General features: G+C 40.3%; 1 protein-coding gene across 50 annotated transcripts in view; it reads left to right on the top strand.

Moving 5' to 3' along the window:
• ANK2 (ankyrin 2) overlaps positions 1–24,670 on the top strand; it is a 669,482-nt gene that overhangs the window by 477,617 nt on the left and 167,195 nt on the right. For all 50 annotated transcript variants that reach the window (XM_053901307.1, XM_053901312.1, XM_053901304.1 and 47 more), the window contains 2 exons: positions 17,409–17,507; positions 18,935–19,033. In XM_053901307.1, coding sequence (XP_053757282.1) covers positions 17,409–17,507; positions 18,935–19,033 — 198 coding nt within the window. The remainder of the gene's footprint in view (positions 1–17,408; positions 17,508–18,934; positions 19,034–24,670) is intronic.

Raw genomic sequence — 24,670 nt, 5'->3', positions numbered from 1 at the left:
TAACTCTGTACTAGGTAGTCTCTCTGCCTCTGGCTTTGCGGGCCCTCCCACCAGTCTTTGTGGGGCCCCTATCGTGCTGCCCGGAATGGCCGGCCCACTTCCAGTCTCCATGGGTGCTCTGAGGCCTCCCCTAGAAGGGCCAGCAACACCCTGAGAACTGGGCTTAGGCCTGGCATTGGCCTGAAAGAGAAGGAAGGGGTAGTGGTAGCAGCGGATGGGCTAGACAAGACTAGTGCATTGGTGACTGTGGGGCAGGAGGCACCCCAGCTGGTGTTGCAGTCACCGGTCTCAGCCAACCAGAGCGTCCCTCTCCCTGCCTTTGCCTGAGCTCTAACCCCAGCCCCTCCCATTGGAAGTCGGCTCGCACAGTGCATATCTGGACTTTTGTCCCTGAGTCTATGGACCCGGCCGCTTTGCCTTGACCTTATGACTTTGGAGGTCCCAGAGGCCCTGGATAAGGATGAAAAGGAAGGCGAGCCAGAGGAATCGAAACGCAGCATTCGTTCAACACCTAGGAGTCCCCCAGCCTGCTGGAGCGGGATGCAGATGACTTCCACATCTTCTGTGGGGATGTGGGCAGTGAGGTGAACCATGATATCTTGCATACACCTTCAGCTGTTTCCCATCCTTTTTTATGGCTAAGGTGATCTGCGACAAGTCTGAGGCAAGACCAAGGGTTCGTCAGCTCTTAACGACCCCAGCCATCATACACAGACTATGTGCGTGCCAAGCCTGAGATGAATGGGAAGTAGGTGAGCTTGTACCCCCCTAACCCACACACCTCCCCCATCAAGGGTGGAAGGACCAGTAGCTGGATGTGGTGCAAGAAGCAGAAGGAGAAGAAATCAGACCTAAGATGGGGTCTGTGGCCAGGCACCTACCCCCTCCCTCCTGGGTGGCTGACTCGTTCCCACAGTTCTCTTTGGAAAACCCTCAACAATTCACCCACACATCCTCCCCCAAACCAGTTTCAATAAGTTTACATTCATTAAAAATAAAGCCTAAAACAATGACACACAACTGGTGCTCATAAAGTTTTATTTCTTTATCATTGTCATTGAGTTTTCATTATTCTCATTATCATCATTTTTATAGATAAGACCATTATAGGACAAAGAGGCTAAGTGATTTGCCCAAAGTCACCCATCTGGTTTGCAGCAGAGCAAGGACCAGTTTGCATTTCTTATTCCCAATAGGATGTTATTATTTCTGCAGTTGATCACACTGTCTTAAAAAAGGAAGGAAGGAAGGAAGGAAGGAAGGAAGGAAGGGAGGGAGGAAGGAAAGGAAGGAAAAGGAAGGAAGGGAAAGAGAAGGAAGGAAGGAAGGGAGGAAGGAAGAAAGAGAAAAGAAAGAAAGAAAGGAAGGAAGAAAAAAGGAAGGGAAGAAAGAAAAAGGAAACACATTCAGTCAGGTATGTACAAATGAGAAACATTTAACCTTTTAACAACCTTAAAAGGAAAGATTTCCAATGAATGACAATAAATGCTCTTCCAATGTCTCATACTTTTTTTTTTTTTTTTTTTTTTTTACCGTGTATTTATCTGTTTTCCTCCAGATTTGCTTCAGTAGAGTTATAACACCAACACCTTTTATTCTCAAGCATGCTGAGGATATCAATTCAGCTTTTAGGCTACTATTTCTCAGGTTTAATTTATTCTTAGATTTTCCTCTTGTACTTTTGTTTTTGGTTTTTAAATGATTTTACATTTTCTTCTAAGTTTTTTTCCAAAGTGTTGGTCAGTATGTTGAGCCACTGAGTAGCTAATTGGAATCAGCAACCGTGTTAATCAAAGTATCCTCGCTGTCCATAAATCTTGTGAGGTAGGGAATACATCAAGCTCAGTGAAAGCACTTGGCATAGTGCTGTTGTAAGATACAAAAGATGTGAAAAATTAAAAAAAAATTTTTTTTAATGTTTATTTATTTTTGAGATAATGAGAGAGACAGAGTGCAAGCGAGGGCGGGGCAGACAGAGGGAGACACAGAATCTGAAGCAGGCTCCAGGCTCTGGAAGCTGTCAGCCTAGAGCCCCACACGGGGCTCAAACTCACGAACCGTGAGATCATGTTGGACGCTTAACCGAATGAGCCACTCAGGCGCCCCAAGATGTGAAAAAATTTTAAAGTTTTGGTGACACTACATGTACATACATACATACATACACTCCCAGGTACTGTCATTCTGACATCATTAAAAATGAAACAAGATAAAAGCAAAACCAAGTAAAAAGAGGAATAGAGAACTTGTGGTAATTAATTCTGATGAATACTGAATTTATTTTGTGTTTCCTGGAAACTAGTGAAAAAGAAACATATGGATTTATGCTGTTTTCCTAAATTAAAGTTTAGTAAAAAGAAGCATAGAGGGTTTTCCTATTACTAAACTTTTCCCTGTTATTAAATTCAACAATAGTTAATCCAGAAAATCCATATAAAACAAACACAAGGATATAAATATTGTTCAAATGGACATTTCTTATATTCACTTGACATATAAGCCAAATATGTAGTAATATTTTATAATTCAGTGAAGCCATTTCTGTAGGGAATACAGATAACATACTCCAGGTACATTGTTTCCTGGTGATCTAACTGAATGTCTAACCTGATATTAATTTAAGAGAATGAGTAGTTATTTTTTCTGTTAAATATCAATTGTTTCAGAAGACTCTTTGGCCAGAACCCAGTAAGCTCATGGTGAGTGTTCTAGTAAATGCAGAAACTGACAATATTTTATGTTTTGGTTATGTGCCTCAAACACTTTATGTGTGGGAAGCACTATTGGGAAAGTTCTAGAACCTGCCCTGTGTTTGCACTCAAATATAAAAGATCTGACTAGTTGGGCATGTCCACCTCCTCATTCCCTCACTTGGCAAAGTGAAGAATACCTAACAACAACATACCGTTCTTTGAAATGTAGGCCAATATTACTAACTGACCATGGTAAGCCAAAGTGTGTCAGTGTGGCTCCAGTGGGAAATCTGAATTTTAGAAACATGACCTCAGGGACTCACCAAAATGGGTTGACTGCAAAGCATATTCTCTAGGAGTTAGCCGAGTTGTACTATTAGATGGGATTATTTATCACCTTTCATTTAAACGTGATTAATTTATATGTTAGCTCATATTCGCCAGATAAAACTTTTTTCTTTTAAGTCTATTGATGCTGAGCTGCTTTTTCTAATAACAATTACCCAGCGTATTCAATTGCTAATTAAACCTATTTTTGGTTAGAAATTCCAGAAACAAAACATTAAGCAGAAAGTTGCTTGTCTTCTGATTCCTATGGCTAATTCAATAGGATAACAATAATGTGATAGTCCCAATTTGATTGCATTTTAAAAGAAGGCAGATTAAAAATTTATAGCATTTATAACTAGAATGGCACCCATCATCTGTCTTTATATCAACTCTAGTTTCAGTAGAGTTAGTATTACAGAAATCTTAAAGACCCATGTATATCCTGAATTCAATTTATAGTTTATATAGGGTTTACAAATTATTCCCTCATATAGAAATTTTAATCACATTCTTCATGATGTTTTCAATAAAATGCAAATAAATTTCAGTGATGTGTAGTAGGATCTCTGTGCTTCCAAAAAGGGTGCTTTTCCTTAGAAAATTCTTATAAATTAGAGCCTCAGCTTTGTAATCAATAAAGAAGAAAGCTAACCGATTATTGAGGACATGTTTTATCTTGTCCTGTGGATTTAAATGTTTTGTTTATTTTGTGAAAATGAGGTCAGCTACATTTTGAAATGGTGAAAAGAAAACTGGAGTAAACTAAGGTAAATAGTTTGGCATTGGAGTCTTCTTTAAGATAACTTCTGGATATATTTAATTTAAATATATATTTAAAGGCGCCTGAGTGGCTTAGTCGGTTAAGCCTCCGGACTCTTGGTTTCTACTCAGGTCATGATCTCAGTTTGAGAGTTGGAGCTCTACAATGGGCTCTGTGCTGACAGAACAAAGCCTGCTTGGGGTTTTCTCTCTCTCCCTCTCTCTCTGCCTCTCTCTCTGCTCACACATGCACAAGTGCACTCTCTCAAAATAAATAAACGTAAAAAAATAAAATAAATATATATTTGAACTTTATAAGTTTTTAGACGGTGTCAGCTATATTATATTTGAGATAGTGTCTTATTAGCCTTGTCAATTTTTTTATAAAATGTTTTCCCAACATTTATTAAAACACAAAAATAGAAACTGTGTTCTAATGGTCTGGGCTACCATAAGTTATAGCTTTCGGCTGAGGTGGTACTATAGAGTTCAAGGAGAAAGATCTCCCAGAGGGGAAATTGAGAAGAGTATTATAAATCCTTTAAACATCAGAGAATTGGCCACTCATGGAACTGAAGAAAATTTGATACCTTTTTAAACATCTTAATTCTCAAACTTTTCTATTTTAAATTAATAGAAAGTTATATTCAGAATGCCACTGTTGAAGTCACTTTCAAGCCAGTCTACACCACCCATTTTAAGCGATAAAAGGTTGATGATTAGTTAACAATGAGGTTTTGGAGTGGTGGTGGTGGTTGGGAGCCTACGGCAAAGAAAGAATTCTTGAAGATATCTTTGGTGCAAAAAGGGTGATTTTATCAAAGCAGGGGAATAGGACCCTTGAGCAGAAAGAGCTGCACTGGGGTTGTGAAGGGTGACTGCTTATACACTGTGGGGTTGGGGGAGGTAAGGTCAGGAGGAAGTTTCTTAAAGGGATTTCCATATGCTAAAGAGGTCACAGATAACTGGAGGTCTAGCTATAGTGAAGCTAAGGTTGTTTTTCCCTCTAGCAAAGCATTACCCTTAAGACAGTAGGGAGTTCCTGGGGCGCCTGGGTGGCTCAGTTGGTTGAGCATCCGACTTTGGCTCAGGCCATGATCTTGTGGTCCGTGAGTTCAAGCCCCTTGTTGGGCTCTGTGCTGACAGCTCAGAGCCTGGAGCCTGCTTCGGATTCTGTGTCTCCCTCTCTCTCTCTCTGCCCTACCCTGCTCATGCTCTGTCTCTCTCTCTGTCAAAAATAAATAAACATTAAAAAAAAAAAAAAAAGACAGTAGGGAGTTCCTGGAGATTAGGCTATTGATAGGGTTGCCCTTTTCTTTTAATATTACTAAGATACTTGTAAGCTGATGGAGACTATCAGTTTAACCATTTGTTTTCTGTCCTTTTCTTTGTTCTTGGGTAGCCAGGAGTGCCTGAGGAATGTCACACATATCCCACCTGGGTGGGGGATGTGCTAGTTTGTGCTTGGCCCTCAGCTTGCCTTGTGGTCCCTCAACAGTTAATAATACTTGACTCTTTATAAAGCTTGTAAACAAGATTACCTGTAGATATATCCCATATTGTAGAATTTTAGACATAAATGAAGACCAGATTCAGGCCATTGTACCTTAGAGATATTGACCATTGGGGAGCCATTTTTTCAGTTCACATTATTTATTTATTTATTTTTTTAAATGTCATTTAAGAGAGAGAGAGAGAGAGAGAGAGAGAGAACAAGTGTGGGAGGAGCAGAAAGAGAGGGGAACAGAGGATCTGAAGCAGGCTCTGTGCTGACAGCAGCAAGCCTGATGTGGGCCTCAAACTCATGAACCACGAGATCATGACATGAGCTGAAGTTAGACACTCAATGAACTGAGCCACCCAGCACCCCTCCAGTTCACATATTTTAAATATAAACTGCTGTCAAGCCATCTGACTTTGGCATGCAGTGATATTGCTGGTAAATGTTTAACAACTGGCTCTCTGGAGTGGGAGGGAGGGGAACCCTGATACATATTATTTGTTGACTTGCATAGTAAAACATTTCCATGACAGTATAGGAAGACATGATTCTGAGAAATATTAAATTAAATTAAATTAAATTAAATTAAATTAAATTAAATTAAAATATTAAATTAATATTAAAATTAATAAAGAACTAAAAGAGAAATCACTGGCAATACTGAGAATATTGACGAGATGCTTTATTTTTCTCTTCCCTGTCCTCCTCCTTCTTCAACTGATTACAGCTCAGAGCCATGGGCTCAGTCCAGGAAAACTTTGTAACTGGGATGCAGGAGTATAAGAGCACCTGGCTCTGGGGTCCCAAATAGACCAGGTTTCACCACTTGCCTCCAATAAAATCCAAAGACAGAGAGCTGAGTGATGGTGAAACAAGAAAGGAATTTATTTCAGTGAGGCCAGAACTGGAAAGACAGGGGACTAATGTCTCAATGACTGTCTCCAAAGTGCTGAAAATACTTCCAGGTTTATACCAGGAAAATATGGGACAGAAGTTGGTGGATGCATGTAGATGAACAATGTAGTTCAGGTCCATCGTTGTCTTGGGGTCAATCATGTTTTCTGTCCTTTTCTTTGGATCTCTCTGGCGTCAGGTCATGGCAGTTGTATTGCTTGAGGGGTGGTTTTGGTTCCCATCACTGGATGCTTTGCCCACCGAAACTTTTGCCTGAGTTAAAAGATAAGCTGGAAAGAATCAGAAAGTACAGACTAAAGTCAAAATGGAGGTAGTTCAAGTCCTTTTTTAATTTGATCAATTTGGGGTGGTTAAAGGGCTCTGGAGAACTTAAGGTGGGAAATCTTCCATGTTCTCTCGATTGGGAATTTCAATTCACAGGTTAAACTCTTCTTTTAATTTACATAAGTGTTGACATCAGATAAAATAATCACTAAAAAGTAAAAGTTATCCAGTGAGAAAATTCTAATGGGATATAGAAGTTGACAAAAAGAAATTTTTTTCAAAAGCTAAAAGAGAATTGCAGAGGAGCAAATAAAATGATTCCCCATTCTTCCAGTCGTGGAGAGGAAGGAACTTCATAAAGAATGGATCAACACAGTAGAAGTATCAGCTTCATAAAGAATGGATCTCAGTCAGTTAGAGCATGCAACTCTTGATCTTGGGGTTGTGAGTTCAAGCCCATGTTGGGTGGAAGAAAGGAAGAAAGAGTGGATCAACACAGAAAGTCATATATGAAGAGGTTTTATTATTTGAAGAAGCCAACTGTTGCCCCTCATGTAAGAACTTATGGAATTATATGGCATGAGATTTTAGAAAGAAAATAATGTAACTGAACCATTGTGAGTTCTCTCCTTGGTGAGTCACAGACACACCATGTGGACTTGTTGCACCAAGTAAGCTTAATTTGCAGCAAATAAGGTGGTCATGAGGAATAACTTTCAACCCAAAAGGGTGAATGGATTCCTTTTATTTAGGATTAGGATGAGTATTTGGATAGGGAAGCCCTGTCATATGTAAAGGTGGGAATAAGGCCATTTATGCACCTTAAGGAAACTTGCCTATATGTGGATTGTATGTTATGTAAATTAGGCTTATACTCCTCCTTGGGTGGAAATTTTAGTATTATCATAGGGGTAAGTCACACACAAAGTCGGGACACTGAGGCTTTTCTTTCCAGGAAGCAGCTTTATTCATGCCAGGGTGGGATCAGCGGGCTAAGACCCAAAAGGCTGAGCCCCAAGCATGGCGGGGGGGGGGGGGGTGTCACCTTTTGTACAATTTTTTTCCTTTGTCTCCCATATATGGTAAAAAACAGTCTGAATGGGCGGTCTATATTACAGAGTCATGAGGAATGTCGCACACACACATAGCCAGGTTGCCTTCCCTTGTCTTGAGGTTTTCACCACATTCCTTATGGAAGGACTCTACCACATTCTCTCCTTTGATGCTTGGACCCCCTATTTTTGGTCAAAGAACATCACCTTGGTTTAGAGGTTTATGTTTCCATAACATCATCACATGTGTGGCTGCTTTCCTTTTGACCATTACTTCAATGAGGCTGGAGACAGACTGTAAAAGTAGGGGAGCTAGGCAAGGCAGGATTAAGCAAGCCCCCCAGGTCAAGAGAAAAACACTTATGAGGGTTTGGAATCCCCTGCAAGTTGAAAATAAATCCTCCTAATAACTCTTCAGGGCCCCAACCTTTCCAGGTCTGGACTGGGACATGAGCAACCTTTCTCATTCGATCTGTGATCTCCTCTATGACTTTTCCTTCATCATCTATCTGTAGGCAGCAGTTACTCAAGTTAAACTTTCCACAAACTCCTCCCTCAGAAGCAAGCAAGTAATCTAAAGTCAAGCGATTCTGATAGATACTATTGTGCATTTTGGTTTGCTGCTTGGCTAGTGAGTTAAGAGCTCTGAAAGTTTCATTGTTTATAGTTTCTACAACTGCTTGCAGTCTGATTATGTGGTGTAGCATGTAAATGGGAGTGTGGTAGCCCCAGGACCCATCCTCTGCCCAGGTGGCAGGGCCATATTGGATTACACACTTGGGAGGCCATTCATCATCTTTCCAGTTACCAGTTGGTAGGGCTCGTCATTTCCTTTGAGTCTCCCTGTCCCCATACACTTGGACTCTCAAATGTTCCGCTCTGGCAAGTGGGAGCAGGAAGAAAGATGGACAAATAGTTCCCAGCACACATGACCCTGACCAGCATGAGGAAAGTACTTTTTAGGTTATCCTTCCACATATCCAGTATAGTTCACCTGGGCCCCGCCATTCAGTAGCTGCATTGACATTGTCCTAGGCCTCTTGGAGATAAGAGAATTTAGAAAACGGTTGGGACCTGCCTCAAGGTGATCTGGTAAACTCCCACCATTGGGTTTCCTAGGAAATTGAGTTATAAAATCTTTGGTCTAATGTTAAACGTTCAACATAGATGGTCAACTTTCTTCCCCACCGGGCAAGGCAGTTTTTCCCAACAATTGAGGTTTTGAGGAGCCAAACCCTGGTAGTAGGACTGGGGCATTCTGTTCCATTATAAGGTTCACCGGGATCTAATTCTCTAGCCTCCCATGGCCATTGATTCCCCATGTTGGTTTCCCCACATATATAGCAAGAAGAGATCTTCGGAGTCTGGGCTACAGTCTCTGCTAGCGTTAGAAACAAGTTCTATACTGTGACTGAAATGGGAGGGTGGCTACTTCTTATTTCTTCACAGAAGGAGTGGAAGACTTGATGGGATGTGGTTGGATGAGCAGTAGTGACTCTCTTGAAATATAGCACAGTCCCTGGGTCTCTGTCTCACCTGTGAATCTGGATGCCAATTATCCTGGGTTAATGATGGTAAAATTAACAGGGTTATAGGTTGACTGATAACCTGATTTAGGAAGGAATGCTATTGTGCCTTCTTTTTTCCAAGTAGCCCATGAAACACAGCTCCAGCTGGGGCATACAAACTCAGGTGTATAGGCACATAAACCATTTTCTTCACAATGTATTTGTCATTGAGTTGTTTTTTCCACCCCCCATTTAAGCCTCTGTATGGTATATCATGAGTCCTTGGGCCCTCTATGACAAGTGCCTGCTTTTTTTCATATGACAGATGCCTCTGGGCCAGTATCTATAACTGCACGTATGTCAAACAGCATTGACACTGGTCCTTTTGGGTTAGTAATTTGTGTCCAGCTGACCAAGCTCCTTGCCCCACCTCTTGGTAGGATTGGACTTCTAACCAATCTTCACTGGGGGAGTGTTGTGGGTCAAAGCAAGTGTATTGACTCTCCCATTGGCAGATAGAATAGGTGGTCTTATTGTGTCTGCAGGACTTTTCCTTGGCATGAGAAACGGGTATGGTATAGTAAGGTCCAAGTGACTCCCTGGCCTAACCTGGTTATACAAATACATGGGTCACGTGATGAGGAATCTAGGCTATGCTTCAGAGTCAAGGGATGTATAAATGTTGGCTCAATGTAGTCTTTAGATCTGTTCAGCCAATATGGATTTCCTGATGGAACTGCTTGACAAAAGCTGGAGCCAGTGCCTCAGGAATTGCTACAGAAGGGGTCCAGATTAGAAGCAACTGATACCAATGAAGCATCCTATCCACAAAGGGAAGGTGAGTGCTAACAGAAACCTCTCACCACACTTTCAGCCAGCCTCTGCCAATCCTATGGTGAAAAGTAGAGCAAGAATCACAATAACAGCAAGAAACAAGGGGGACAGTGCATCACAGTAAGGAAACAAATATAGAAAATAAGGACAGTCTATTTGTTCCATCGGATCGTTGATTCTTCAAGCTTCTGCCGTGCGTAGATTAGTCAGCTTCCGGAGTGACTAAAGCAGGGCTGCAGTCTCCCCGAGCCTCTGGAGTCGCAGATTGCTTCTTCCGTGTGGTCAGCTTGCACAGCATTGATGGCTCAGGAATGCACTCCCAGTTTCGAGATGCCAGCTTCACTCTGCTGTGATGAATCCAGGGACCCACTTCGGCTACCTTTACTGAACTAGGGGTGGACAAGATGACAGTAAAGATGACAGTATCCTCCAGAGGGGATACAGGGGTTGGACATCCCACTCCTTCACCCATACATACCCTATCTCCTGGTTTAAAGGGGTGAGCCTGTCTGGTCAGACTCACAAGTAGTCACTTCCTAACCCAGTGGTGTAAGGTGGTTAGGGTAGAGCCAAGGGCTTGCATCTGTTGCCTTAGGGTTAGATTGCCTATCTCATTTAGATCCCCCCTTATGCCCTTGATAATGGGGGGAGGGCACCCATAAAGGATTTCATAAGGGGAGAACCCCGTCTGCTTAGTGGGACTACATCTGATTCTTAACAGGGTGATTGGCAACACCTGGTCCCAGTGTAGGTGGGTTTCTTGACATAGTTTACTTAATTGCAGCTTCAGGGTTCTGTTCATTTGTTCCACCTTCCCAGAGCTCTGAGGTCGGTATGCCATGTGTAACTTCCAGGTGATTTTTAACCCTTTAGCCACCAGCTGCACCACCTCAGCCACGAATGCTGACCCATTGTCTGATCCTATAGTGATAGGGATCCCAAATCGAGGAATGATTTCTTTTAGAAGTCGGGCCACTTCATGTGCCTTTTCTGTGCGAGTAGGGAAGGCTTCCACCCAGCCTGAGAAAGTGCACACAAAGACCAACAGATATTTATAGGATTGGACCCGGGGAAGCTCAGTGAAATCCACCATCATACTTTCAAATGAGGCTCCCCTGACACTCTGCACCCCAGAGGCAGCCTTGGGTCCTTGATGTGGGTTATTCCGGGCACACGTTTCACATTGCTCGCATACTGCTTGGGCTATGCTGAAGAGTCAAGGGATATAGAAATGTCGGCTCAATGTAGTCTCTAGATCTGTCCAGCCAATATGGATTTCCTGATGGAACGGCTTGTCAAAAGCTGGAGCCAGGGCCTCAGGGATTGCTACTTGGCCGTCTTCAAATTTCCACCATCCACCTGGGAGTTAGCTTCCATTTTCAGTCAGTACCAGGTACTTTCAAGTTGTGAGTAATTAGGGTCCCATTCTGCCAGTGGACTAGGGAACAGTGCTGTGGTTAAAGCTGCTGATTCTGCTGATCCTTTGGAAACCACAAGCTTTGCCTCTTGGTCTTACCATTTCCCCATGCAGCCAAGGTGTCTCCCCTTTGATGTCCCTGACAAAGCATGATAGCCACTCGTTTAGGGGCCCACACAGTATATAAGAGTTCAAGGATTTTCTTATCATACTTTATGTCTTTCCTCCTGAGTTTGTTAGACCCTTCTCTTTGTATAAATCCCCGTGGTGAAGGCATACTTAAGAGTCTATGTATATACTAACACATATCCCTGCCTCCAGGCAGGTTAGCGCGATGAGCTCTGCCTTCTGTGCCAAAGTCCCCTGACCTACTAATGACGTGTTGACCATCTGCTGGTTAATGGGCACCTCTAGATCAAAAGGGGTGTTGAGACGAAGGCCCTCACATAGTCTTTGTAGAACTGGCTTGGGCTCTCCTCGGGTCCATGGAGTACTTCAGATGTTTTGCTCATATTTATGGCCTTTCACCCCCACTTTCTTCATGCCATTTAGAAGGGCTTCTTGATACCGTTCAGTCCTTGTGAGCCCTCTGTCTACACTTGAGTCATTTGGGTCCCATTTGGGGTCCTCCCCAGGGAAGTGGGCCCGAGCATAAGCCTGAGTGTCTAGTGACCCAGTGGGGCATTCTCCTCTAACCATTTTAGGGCTGCCTGGGTAATTTGGCAATGTTCCTCCATGGCGAAGGGGGTCAGGAGGAGTTGGTGGCAATCCATCCAGGCAGGTTTTTGGGTTTCAATTATGGACTGCATTAGTTCAATCATAGTCTGGGGCTTCTCTGTATAGGAGGGAGTATGGTGTTTCCAATTTAGGAGGTCCGTAGTGGTAAAGAGTTGGTGCACAAAAACATGCTGGCCTCCTCAGATCTGGCCTTCCTGATCATAATAGACGGATCCCCTAGTTTTCCCTCAGTGGCATCTGTAGGGCTCCCCGGTGTTGTTTCAGGGAGGGACTGCCTCCCTTGGCCTGATATTCTTATCGCCTTCCAGGAAGGGTGTATGGGGTTAGGACTGGTGATCCGGGAGAGCTGGCCACATCTGGAGAGGCCGGTGGTGCTAGAGGTGGGGAGTGAGGCCTCAGGACTAGGGGCAGGCTCTGGTGGGGTTTCTGCAGCTGGGATGGCTGGAGGCACAGATGGCAGTGGGGCACATGGCAGTAGGGTCCCTTCGGGCCCTCCCAACAGTATGGGCTTTTCAGTTTTGGGTTGGCATTTGGAGGAAGCCACAAGCCATCATAACTTTACAGCTCTCTTCAATACACACTTTTAGTCAAGGCGGCCGGTATAGGACTAGGTCTTGCCAACAGTCAATGTAAGGAAATTGGTCCGGGTGGCCTGGATCCCTCACAATGACTCTGAACACTCGGATAATTAGTTCCTTCTCAAGTGAGCCCTTAGAGGGCCACCCCACCCCAAACGATGGCCAATCAATTTCACAGAATGTCCAGAGCTTTCTGGGAGTTAATTTCACACCATAATGTCCTGAATATCCTTTTTGAAATTCCTCAACATACATTCTAGGGGAGTCAGTTTTCTCTTCTTTCTACCCATTTCCTCCCCCTAACTGGCAACTTTCATGCACAAGAGAGGGCTAGGGGGAAGGGAGGGACTAATTTGGAGAGGACCCACACCAACTTTGTCCACTTTCGGCTGCTCTCCTCTCAGATATTTCAGGCACCTCTTAGCCTTAATGGGTTCAGTATCAAGCTCTGACCCAGATCAGACTCCCCAGGAAGTCTGACACCACCCTAAGCTGTATGAGGTCACCAAGGAACTGTGGATGGGGACTCAATACTCGCTTTGGCCCATTGGTCAGGTTGGAAACTTTCTGCTGTTTCTCATTCATACACAGTCACATAGTGACTCCAATCCGCTGCCCAGTGCCCAGCACCTTAGAGTTGGTTTTGTTCCTTATGGAAATATTCAGGCAGCTCTGGGAAGTGATCAGGCTCTCCTTCTATCTCTTAGGGGCAGGTATACCAAAATGAATCCAGGTTCTTACCAGTCTGATGGGCTGTGCTCCCTGAGCTGGTTCCTGGGCCTCACTGGGTTCCTTTGTGTATCCGGGGCCCTTACCCTGGCATGACAGGAGGGGCTAGTCTCCTATGGATCAAGCGGTCCACTGGTGCCAGGCAAGGTCACCTCTCCTGGTGCCCCAAGCCCCGGTGACAAGGGAAGTGAAACGCTGTGTCTGCCTCCTGGGCAAGCCCCCACGTAATGTAGCAGTGAGTCACACACGGAGTGGGGACACCAAGGCTTTTCTTTCCAGGAAGCAGCTTTATTTGTGCCAGCACTGGATCAGCAGGCTAGGATCCGAAAGGCTGAACCCCAAGCGCAGTGGTGGGGGTGGGTGCCTTTTGTACAAATTTTGCTCCTTTGTCTCCCATATATGGTAACATGCAGTCTGCATGGGCGGTCTATGTTCCGGAGTCGTGAGGAATGTCGCCCTTGAGCACATAGGCAGGTTGTCTTCTCTCGTCTTGAGGTTCTAACCACATTCCTTATGGAGGGGCTCTACCACATTATAATGAGGTAAAGTCAGTTTATCATTCTAGAAGTCACTCTGAGGCCTGCCTATGCAGGCACAAGTGGGGAGTTACACTCAGACTGGTCTGGGTGGTCTGGTGGCTAGAGGTCTCATCAGGGTAGTCCCATGGCTCAAGGAGTGGTTTCAGTTTCTAGTTGCCTGAGTTAAGAGATAAACTGGAAAGAAGAACTTAAAGAAGAATGTGGTAAAAAGATTGGTGAGTACAAGCAAGTGGGCAGTGAAGGTCAGGTCTTAGGGTCTAGCTGGTGACGATAACAATTCCAGTGCATAATAAGTCCAGTTGTTCTATGGGTAGGCCTTAAGCACTTGGAAAATATATCTCCAAACCAATAATCTCTAGTCCCACTTGGATAAAAATCCTGATATATGGAAAGCTTATAAACTTTAGGCACTACTCAGTCTTTTCCATTCAAATATATTACATAGGTTTGATTGTTTATAAATGTAGACTTTACCAAAATATTCCCTCTATGCTCTCTTTAGATTCATTCATTCATCCAACAATATTTATCAAGTAGGTACTATTTATCAGACCTGGGGCAGACAGAGTGTTAGGCAAATCACTGGATTAGATGTCTCAGAGGTCCTTTCAAACCTCTCAGGTGGAAACTTCAGATGGAGGCAGAGACAAAAACTGAGAAAAAGGAAAGGCAACTTCTTATAATAAGCATCTTAATATGTAAATATTTAATATTTAAATCTTCATATTTAAATATTAGTTGGCTAGGCCATCTAACAACTCCCAGTGATCAGCAGATTTGATTCTTACTTACTGAAGTAACAGATCCAACTTAAAAAACATTTATGTAATGGCTTATCATACAGAGTAAAAGATTTCTTCCAGTAAACAACTTAGGCCAACTAATCAAATGTCATGCTGAAATATATATATAGAATAAAAAATTATCAGAAAAGTTACAGGCTCTAAAATATGAGGTTAATTATCTCCTTAAAAATTCCTATCCGAAGATCATACTGCTTGTCCTTCATTATGTCAGAATGAGTTTACTATTTGTGAAGTGGTTTTTACATCTATTAAAATTAAGTACTTCCACTTCCCGTTACCAAAGGGACTGGGTGTTGAATAACTCAGAAAACAACTTTGGTCTGGTAAAGGGAGTGGAAAATAATTTTGGTTGAATCATTTGTATTAGTTAATATAGTTATCATTATCTGCATGCTGGTAGGACACGGGAGTCATAAAAGTGTCTTTATCAAGCTTTTGTTATATTGTTGATGAATTCGTTAAATTTTCTAGGAATAACGTATTTAGAAAGTACTTTAATTCTTATTATTTTATGCCAGTAAATATATAGAAACTATGACATGCGTGTATTGATGGTGCAACTATATCAGCTGCTCAGAGTTAAATGTTGTTGAAAAACCAGGACCATGTTTTGCAAAGAAGAAAAATAAATATTATCTTATTTTTGAAACAGGTATAAAAGCTTGAAGGCTTCCCATAAGAGAATCATTAATATAAGCATTGACCAGTAACGGGAAATTTGCCATAGAGCATTTTGTAGATGTATTTGGTTCTCCTTATATGTGTTAAAAAAAACAAAATTCAACAGAGTAAATTTGAAAATACAATTAACTTCATTAAACAATGACTGGATCAGGCAGCATCCTATCTAACAAGTAGAGGGGAGCTCCAAGGAGTGGTATAAAATGAAAGGTTTTATAGGAAGGAGGGTTGGGCAAGAAAGTTATTAGCCAAAAAAAAAAAAAAAAAAAAAAAAAAAAAAAAAGTTCCAGGCAAGGTCACTTTCCCTTAGGGGGAGAACAGGGGTTTTTATCATGCAGATAGAACAGGGGTTTTTATCATGCAGATTACCTCATCTTCCTTTGGGGAATGGAGAGGGCCCATGTGACAGATTACCTCATGGGCACTGATCAGAAAATTCCTGATTGACTGTAAGTCATTTCTGGGGGAGGTCAGTATCATGTATGTAGATACCATATTTGGTAAAATTATCGATGAGTTTTTTCAATGTTATGATGGGTAATTTTTTAGGAATTTAGATGTGAGTCAGATATTATAGCACTAATGATGGGGTTTGGGGGTGACAGTGGAGTTTGGAGCTTATGGCCAAGAAAGAATTCTTGAAGACATCTTTGGTGCAAAAAGGTGATTTTATTAAACCACGGGGACTGGACCTGTGGGCAGAAAGAGCTGCACTGCGGTTGTGAAGAGTGACTGATTATATACCTTCAGGTTAGGAGGGGGTTAGGGACAGTGCAAATCTCTAAGGAATTTTGGAAGCAAGGTTTCCAAGACCTTGAGGGGCTAGCTGTTGTTAGGAAAATATCATTTATTACTGTTTACTAAAACCTCAGTCATGAGACCCCTCAGATGTATATCAAGGGCCGTATGCTTGGAGTATAATTGCCAACATATACTTGGGGGTTAAAGCTAAAGGAGGTTTGCAAAGGAATTTTTATGTGTTTAAGGAGACTCACAGGATCCTGGGGGGGTCAGGATAATGTTAAGCTAAGTTTCCCTTTTGCCCCTAGCGAGTGTCACTATCAAGGCAGCCAAGCTCCTGGAGGAAGGTCACTCTGCCTGTCTCAAGGACATGTCAGTGGGCCGTAGGTACTAAGGAAATTTAAGTTTTAATTTGCCTTTGTTTCCCACATCACCATGACAAGCACTTAAACCCTCTTACATCTTGATGAGGGTGATATTAGGGCTCCAGGAAACGGAGTCTATAGGTTTCTGGAGATTAGGTTATGGATAAGATTATCTTTTTCTTGAAGTTTACTAAGTTATCTGTAAACTGAAGAAGACTCCTGTTCTGCATGACTGTGATCTGTATCAGTCAACCATTTGCTTTCTTTTCCTTCTTTTGTTCTTAGGCAGCCTGGAGTGTCTGGGGAATATCATACATATCCCACCTGGGGGTGAGAGGGCGGGAGGGAGTGCTATTAGCCTGTACTTTGCCCTCAACTTGTCTTATGCTCCCTCATCTCTATCAGAAGTTATAAAATAAATTTGAAATTCTTGGGGAAAAAAACTTACAGACAAATTAGTGACATAGTGCTAAGTGTCTTTTAAGTACAATGTTATTGCAAAGTTTTGTTAGCTTAGAAATTGTCCTATGGCTTTTGAATCACTTTTTATGAAAAAAAAGATTTCCTTCCCATTTGTTAAAAAGTAAGATTTATTTAAACTCTCTCAATGTTCTAGAAACTGGAAAGAATTTTATTTGTGACTGGTGCAATAGATGATACAGTTGTTCTTTTTTTTTCTCTCATTAGAAAAGTATTTAGATATTTCTTAGTCAAAAAATTGTTGAGATAAAGTTGGCAAATCCACAGCTCTAATGAATATTTACTACTTTCCCTCTCTAAATCAAAAACACTGGAAATTAGTCTCTCTGAACTTAGTAGCTTCAAACTAATGCAAAAAGAAAAAGTACAATGAAGAAACCAGAGTCTGTCTAGTCTCTGGGTTAAATACTTGCATAAAAATCAGATACTACCCACAACTATTACTCAATTTCTGAGGACTGTTTGCTTCTCTTTTCAGAATGGACTCAACGCTCTCCATTTGGCTGCCAAGGAGGGCCATGTGGGCCTGGTTCAGGAGCTGCTGGGAAGAGGGTCCTCTGTGGATTCTGCCACTAAGGTAATGTTCATGCTAGTAGAATTTATTTCCTTGGACAAGAGGAAATGATTTAAAGTTATTTTGTCTGGTTATACATTGCAGACGTTTGCTGGAACACCAAGGTTCTTGACCATGAAGAACTGAAATTGAAACTCTTTCCACTAAACTTTGCAGAGTTTGAGTTGATTCTTTTAGAGACTTATCAAACATGAGACTGGAGAATTCTGCATACTTTGTTTCAAATGTTCTGTCTTTTTTTCTTTGATTCATGTAGACACTAGATTAATATAATCATGTGTGGACGACAGCACCTATTTTCCTAAGGTTAATTCATTTTTTCAAAAGTATATTGATGTAGTAAACTTCTCAGTGGAAATGGACAGGTAATTTTCATGCTTTAATGAAGTTGTTATATCTTTTTAATGTATTCATTTAACTTGGTAAGAGAATATTCGGAATCTCTTATAGTGTAATGGAAAAGAGATTTTGGATCATGGATTGAATTATTGGGGAAAATTAGATTTTATCACTATAATGTGTGTTTGTAAAGCTATTGGACTCATTTTTAAAGAACTGTACAAGATGTTTGGTATACTAGAAACTATTTTTTTTTTATTGATAGTCCTTTTACTAAAATATATTTGAACTTTGTCGTTGGGGAGTCATTTCAGAAACAACAGATTTAAGTATTTTATTTTATCTGAGGGACAGAGAGAGAGTGGGGGAGAAGAAAAGAGGGAGAGGAAGAATCTTAATCAGACTCCACGTTCAGCTCGGAGCCTGACGTGGGGGATGAATCCCATGACCAGCATGGAGCCCCATACAGGGCTCGATCTTACAACCATGAGATCATGATCTGAGCTGAAATCAAGAGTCAGATGCTCAACTGACCTAGCCATCCAGGCACCCCAGAAACAACGGATATATATTTTTTAAATATCATCACTGGTGACAAATCTTTGTCTTTAGAAGGTGAAATTTTAATTTGGAGAAAAACAGTAGTTAGTCAGAATCAAGCCTGTTGCCCAGAGCTGGAGTGTGATAATATGGTTGTGAGAGATGCAGAGAGGCTAGGCTGTAGGCCCTCAGGCGACCAGCTGGGGCTTTAGTCTGATCAGGGTTGGACAAAAAGAGTGGTGGAATAAATTAGGAATATGGCCAGTTAACCTGGATTTCTAACACCTCATGCACACATGATTGTCAAAATATAGACTGGCCCGACACCTCACGAGAATTGTGAAGGATGGAAAAGGAAAGCACTATACAGGAGGCTCAGTGTTTTGATGGCAGACAATTTATCCCCTTCCAAGGTGGGCTACTGTCTGGATTAGAATGACAAACTTTAACCACTTGAAGTTATCAATCAGCAAAATTGAAAATGCCTGTACATTCGATGTCTACAAAATTTGGATACCTCTAATATTTTCTATTTTGTTTCTCCAAAACAGAAGGGGAACACTGCTCTTCACATTGCATCTTTGGCTGGACAAGCAGAAGTTGTCAAAGTTCTTGTTAAGGAAGGAGCCAATATTAATGCACAGTCTCAGGTACTGCATTCAGATTTTCTCTGGTGTGAATGAATTTAAATTAGAACAGCTTTGTGAAATTGATTTAATGGGTTGAGCCAGCTGTTGGATAGTTAAATTTGCTATAAATATTTCCGTTATTTATTTCAGCCACATTATTTTATGAACTCCTGCTATGATATTTTTTTGATGTATTATGATCCCCCTCTTAATATAACTGAAAATTTGACAACTACACAGTCTGTCATTCTCTTTAAGTGCATTAAAAAAGCATATAAAGTGTTTTTTCCCAGAATGACAGTGACATCTGTGAAATATGAATTATTCATGCAAGTTCTATGTTGTGCTATAAAAGTAGTTTCTCTCCTTAAATTTTAAAAATTCTCAAAAGATTAGCATTCCAGTAGGAGATCTGCTATGAAGTGGGAATCACACTAATTACCTCACACCCCAAATGTGGACTTTACAAAACTCCTGAAGGAAATAAGAAAATTCGTGACCCACAGCCTTACAATGCATGTAATAACAATTATGTAGGATAGAAAATGCGTGTTCTTAAAATGAAGTATTTTTTTGAATTAAAAGAATAATCAAAATACATCATAAACTTGATGCCCATTTTCTGCGTGAAGAAATGTTGCTTTTCCCAAAGCTTTCCTTTTGGTATCTATTATGAATCTATGAAGAAATTGAGGGGTGTATCCTTTTAAATCCATTTCTTCTCTCTCTCTTTTAAAGTTTTTAGCCTCTCTAGCATACCACAGGCCATGCCACGGGGACTATTAGCAAAATAAACCAGTTCCTGTCTATCTATTCTTTGGGATAATCTCACTGGCTTGCTTCTGAGGGGCCTTGTGTAGGAATATCTCTACCTATTTTGTTCATTCATTCATTATGTTGACATGTCTCCAGTGGTATAAATAGCACTACAGGGCAAAAGTTAGAATCAGCCCTTTTTTCTTGGACTTTGATTAGAGGGAAGACTCTGTTGAAATTATGACAGACAAGACGTTATTTATTTTCACCTCTCTAATATCATACTGTTTTAAATAACCGCATTTTTCTTTTAAAGCACAATTTTTCTTTTGAAAGTCCAATACACATCTCTATTTTAACATTTATTGAGAATATTCCATATTATAACATCTTCATGACGTGAAAATTTTTTTTTTAAATTGATACCATCTGTAAAGAAGTCCCATATAGCATATAAAGTATAATGGCATCCTGGGCTTAGAGACACAGGACTTCACAAAATCTACTGCTCTAAACTAAGGGATTAAAATCTTTTCTTTATAGCAAGAGAACATCTTTTTGCTCCAGAGCAAAGCTTCCAGACCTTAGCTGGCATCATAATCACCCACAGGGCTTGTTGAAGCATGTGCTTCTGGGCCCAACCCCAGAGTTTCGGATTCATTTCTGGAGTGGGATCTGAGAATTTACATGTCTCACATAATGCTGAGGTTTTCCAGTTCAGGAACACTGTGAGACCCACTGCTTTGGAGAATATAAGAGAAAACTGGGCTTAAGAACACTGCTATAGAGATTCACTAAGTACAGATTTAATTATGTGCATTAAGTCAGTAGTTTGTATACTTAAGAAGCATGGAAATGAAAACCTGGTCAAGTTCAATTGTCCATGGGAGGTTTTTAATGGGAAGTTCACATGCCAACTGTTAGTGCTGTTAGTATCTATAAAAAGAGCTTGGTTACTTTGCTCAAAATGACTCGTTGAACGTTGTGATTTCATAAAAGTTGACAGGTAGCAAATACTGCAAGATAAGTGCTTGTCAAAAGTTGTATCAGTTATTACACTGTGATTACTGGAAATTTATATGCTTTGGAGGTTTTCAAGAATAAGCCAGAACCACTTAATCGGTAATTTGCTTTCAAGAGTCAATGAGCCCATTCTTTATAGTCATAATCATGCCAGATTATAACAGATTTTATAGAAAGATTTATATTATCATTAAAGTAATCTTTATTTGTATTGTATTTAATTAGCTCAATTTAGGATTCATATTGTAGGGAATCCTGACAACTAGCTTCAAACTGATTTTATATTATAAGAAAGTTTTGGAGTGAAAAAAATTAATAATTAAAATTTAGGATGCTTTTCTAGATGCCTAAGTGATTTGATAAGCCCTATGAGATTATTTACTATGTTGAATTTAGGTGGCCATCATTACCAAAGACAAAAATTACTATTACTTAAAATATTTTGTAATTTAATGATTAAGATTAAAATACAGGAATTTATATAAAACTATTTGGTTTTTTTTGTTCCTATGTGTGAACAAATCCTAAAGGCATGGTTTTAAGGGCCATTGGGAGAGGATATGAGTCCTTCATACGTGATTCTCATTAGTCTTGTCTTGATTAAGATACAGATTTTTTCCATGACAACAAGGGACCTAGATGGGTGGGTAGGACCATGCTCATGGTAGTTAGATAGTCTCTTCCTTTTGAGAACCAGAAAAGGGGCATAGGAATACCAAATGTGCAACATAAATTCTGAATTCTGTACTCAAATTATACCTTCTCCCATATCTTTCTATGAACATAATGCAAGACAAATGCAGAATAGTCTGTTAGTATAGGAACATTGATAGCTGCATAGTACTTTGCTTTTGACAAACTTCTGAATTTTTTGGAAATGGACCACTAAGGTTATTGTCGAATTAAGAAAAGCCCCAAGGAATAAATGTTCAGTAAACATTTACGGAGCTCATAGGTCATGGAGAGGTATACACCTGTGGATTTTACTGCACTCTCTACATAAACTGTAAGATCCATGTGAAGCTTACCCTGACACGACACAGTGCCAATTTTGGTAGTGTCCTTAATTCATGAAGAATTCCAGAACACCAGCAGAAGCAATTTAAGAATTTTAAATGGAACTATGTGATCAGTATAATAACAATCCACTGATGTTTAAGTTTCTGTGCTCAGCAGTGGTAGCAGTGTGGTCTCTACTGAGACAGTTGTCCATCTAAAATCTCGATATGATTTTAAATATTGCTCAGACCTTGTGGCTCTCTGGCTTGGTTCTTTGCTCTCCTGGATTCAGTGGCACGGAGATCTCATCAAGGTCTCAGTGCAAGCTGTGTTGGTGGAATAATGGGGCTAGAAGTCAGGTTAGAGTGATTGGAGGAATGCTATTTGCCTTGAGGATGGTTGCTTGCTTTCTGAAAACTTGGGCACTTTCTGACAGTCTTTACTCGGCACATGGACATCTTCTACACAGTCCTACAAAGTAATGCTGGAATGCTTTCTGGATATTTGTACTGGCATTTATTGATCACTTTTATAACCTGTACAGCTATTAGATTCAAAGATATGACTTTTAAACCAATGTTCCAATTATATGTTATACATGAAATTTTGAAAAAAATAAAAAAAATACTCTCAGAGTGATGAGCTCCTTTAAATTCTTATAACACTTTTGCCCATTAATATTTGCCTATCTCAGGTTTATTTTTTGTTATGTATATCTACAGTTTCTGCAAGGTGGTACATTTCTTGGGAGCAGATCATTTTTTTCTCACGTTCCTCTGTATTTTTAGGATTTGGTGTAATACCTTGCACATATATGATTGGAGGCTAAACATATGCACATATATTCTTCCTGTATAAGAATTAGCTCCGTTACATATTCCAATCATCCTTAACAATAGATGTTAATAATAGTACAAAAAATAATATTGACTGCCAGGAGCTATCTCTGACGCATTGTGTATATTATCTCTTTTGATCTTCATTTACTCTGTCATCATCGATGACAAACTGAGATAAAGATGATTCATTTACTTACTCATAATCTTCATCCCCAGGCAAAACTGCTTCTTAGAACTCTCATAACAGTTAGACCTTCACTACAGACCCAGGAAACAATTCCTAAAATTCTTTTTTCTTCTGTCCCAGACCCTATGAAGGTCTAAGTCAGCCAATTTTCCTGCAGCAGCATCCATGCAAAGGTTTAAGGTGAAAACTTCTCCTGTAGTATTTTTTGTGAACTATAAATGCTAGAGCTCTGCAAAAATGTTCAAAACATGATGAGATTTTGCTGTTGCTGCCAAGAAAATCTGGCCTGCAAAATTTCCCTTCTTTAATTTTCTCCACAATAACATGTGACTTTTTGTTCCTCACACAAGAGTGTTTTTCCTTGCAATCTTAATTTTATTTTCTCATGTAAAGTTATTAAAATCCAAATGACCCTCATAATAAAATAAAGTTACTTTAAAAATATCTATTTGTTTTTTTGTTTTTATGAAGCAAGCCGGTTTGCGTGATGCCTATTTGGCTACAATGAAAAAAAAAAAAAACAAAAAAACAAGAGCACAGTGGATTCTGGTATAGGTAATATCTCTATACAGTAGAAGCTAGGTGAAATTGTGGAACATGGGCACAGTAAAACTTGTGGTTAACTGTAGCTGACTTTTACCTTATACAATGGAGACTGGGATGTTTAAATTCCCTGATAGTTACAGAGAGAAAAGAAAATGTGACTTCATTGGAAGAAAGGATGAGCCAGAAATTCCCACAAGTCTGTTTAAGGAGTAGGTGGAAGTGTGTGTCCAGGGAGCTAAGTGTGGGTTGGAGGAGAGTCCAGATGCCACAAAATTACAACCCCATAGTAGTATCTTACACTCAGCCTCTTAATTTTAATGTATAGTTTTATGTATTATTTAATCTCATTTTATCTTTACAATGATGTGAACTAGCAGTGATTACGCTCATTTGGATATAAGGAAATTTGAGGCACAAGCAAGGAAATCTAAGGTCTCAAACATATTAGTGATTGAGTCACAAGCCCAGGGCCATTTTCATGGACACCTCCCTTCCAATAGTCCTCTACATAGTTCACTGTTTCCCTTAAGCTTTCTCTACAATCTGCCTCTTCTAGGTCAGTTCAGTTACCTCCCACAAGAGCCAGGTCCCTGGCTCAAATGCCATCCATTCTCTCAGGGTCTAGTTGTGAAGATGCTGGGAATAACTAAAAACATTCCTTAAAAGCGAGGCATTTCCAAGAAAAGGGATTCATGTACACTGGGACACCTATCTACATTTGGGACATTTTCACTCAGACATTCATTCTCTTAGAGTGTTCTTTTATGAAACACAATTCTTAACACACGGAAGACTTAAATATACTTTCTGAAGTATAGTTGGTGATGTCTTTCTGATTCATTTTTCTTATTAATTTTTGCATTGTTCTACTTTTTCTTGAATTTCTTGTGTTTTAGTATTATGAGGATTCCAGAAACAGTTTTTTTTTTTCTCTTTTCATCCTATTTTAGTGGTGAGTGAGTCCAAATAAGAAATTCTGATTTGGTATTCTTCATAACATATTTTGCTGAAAATTTACTTCTGTTTTTCTTGAATCCTTTTGCTTGTTTTATGGTCACTACTCTTTGTTCTTTCAATTCTGGAAATTTCATTCCAAAGGAGGACTTTCCTATTTGTAACACAAACATGATTAGACTTTATTTTATTAGCTTTTAGATTCTCAGACCGTGGCCATTAATGCCAGTTGCAAGATTACATGCCCATTAGTTATACCCCCAGAATTTTAGGGGTGCATATGCCTACTCTATGCAATGATAAATGTTTTGTTGGGTGTAGCTTCCAATAATTTTTACTTCATTGGCCCTCACT

This window comes from Panthera pardus, unplaced genomic scaffold (assembly GCF_024362965.1).
Source record: "Panthera pardus isolate Hobbes unplaced genomic scaffold, ASM2436296v1 HiC_scaffold_13, whole genome shotgun sequence".
Classification (NCBI taxonomy): Eukaryota; Metazoa; Chordata; class Mammalia; order Carnivora; family Felidae; genus Panthera; species Panthera pardus.
This window is presented reverse-complemented; position numbering and strand designations above follow the sequence as displayed.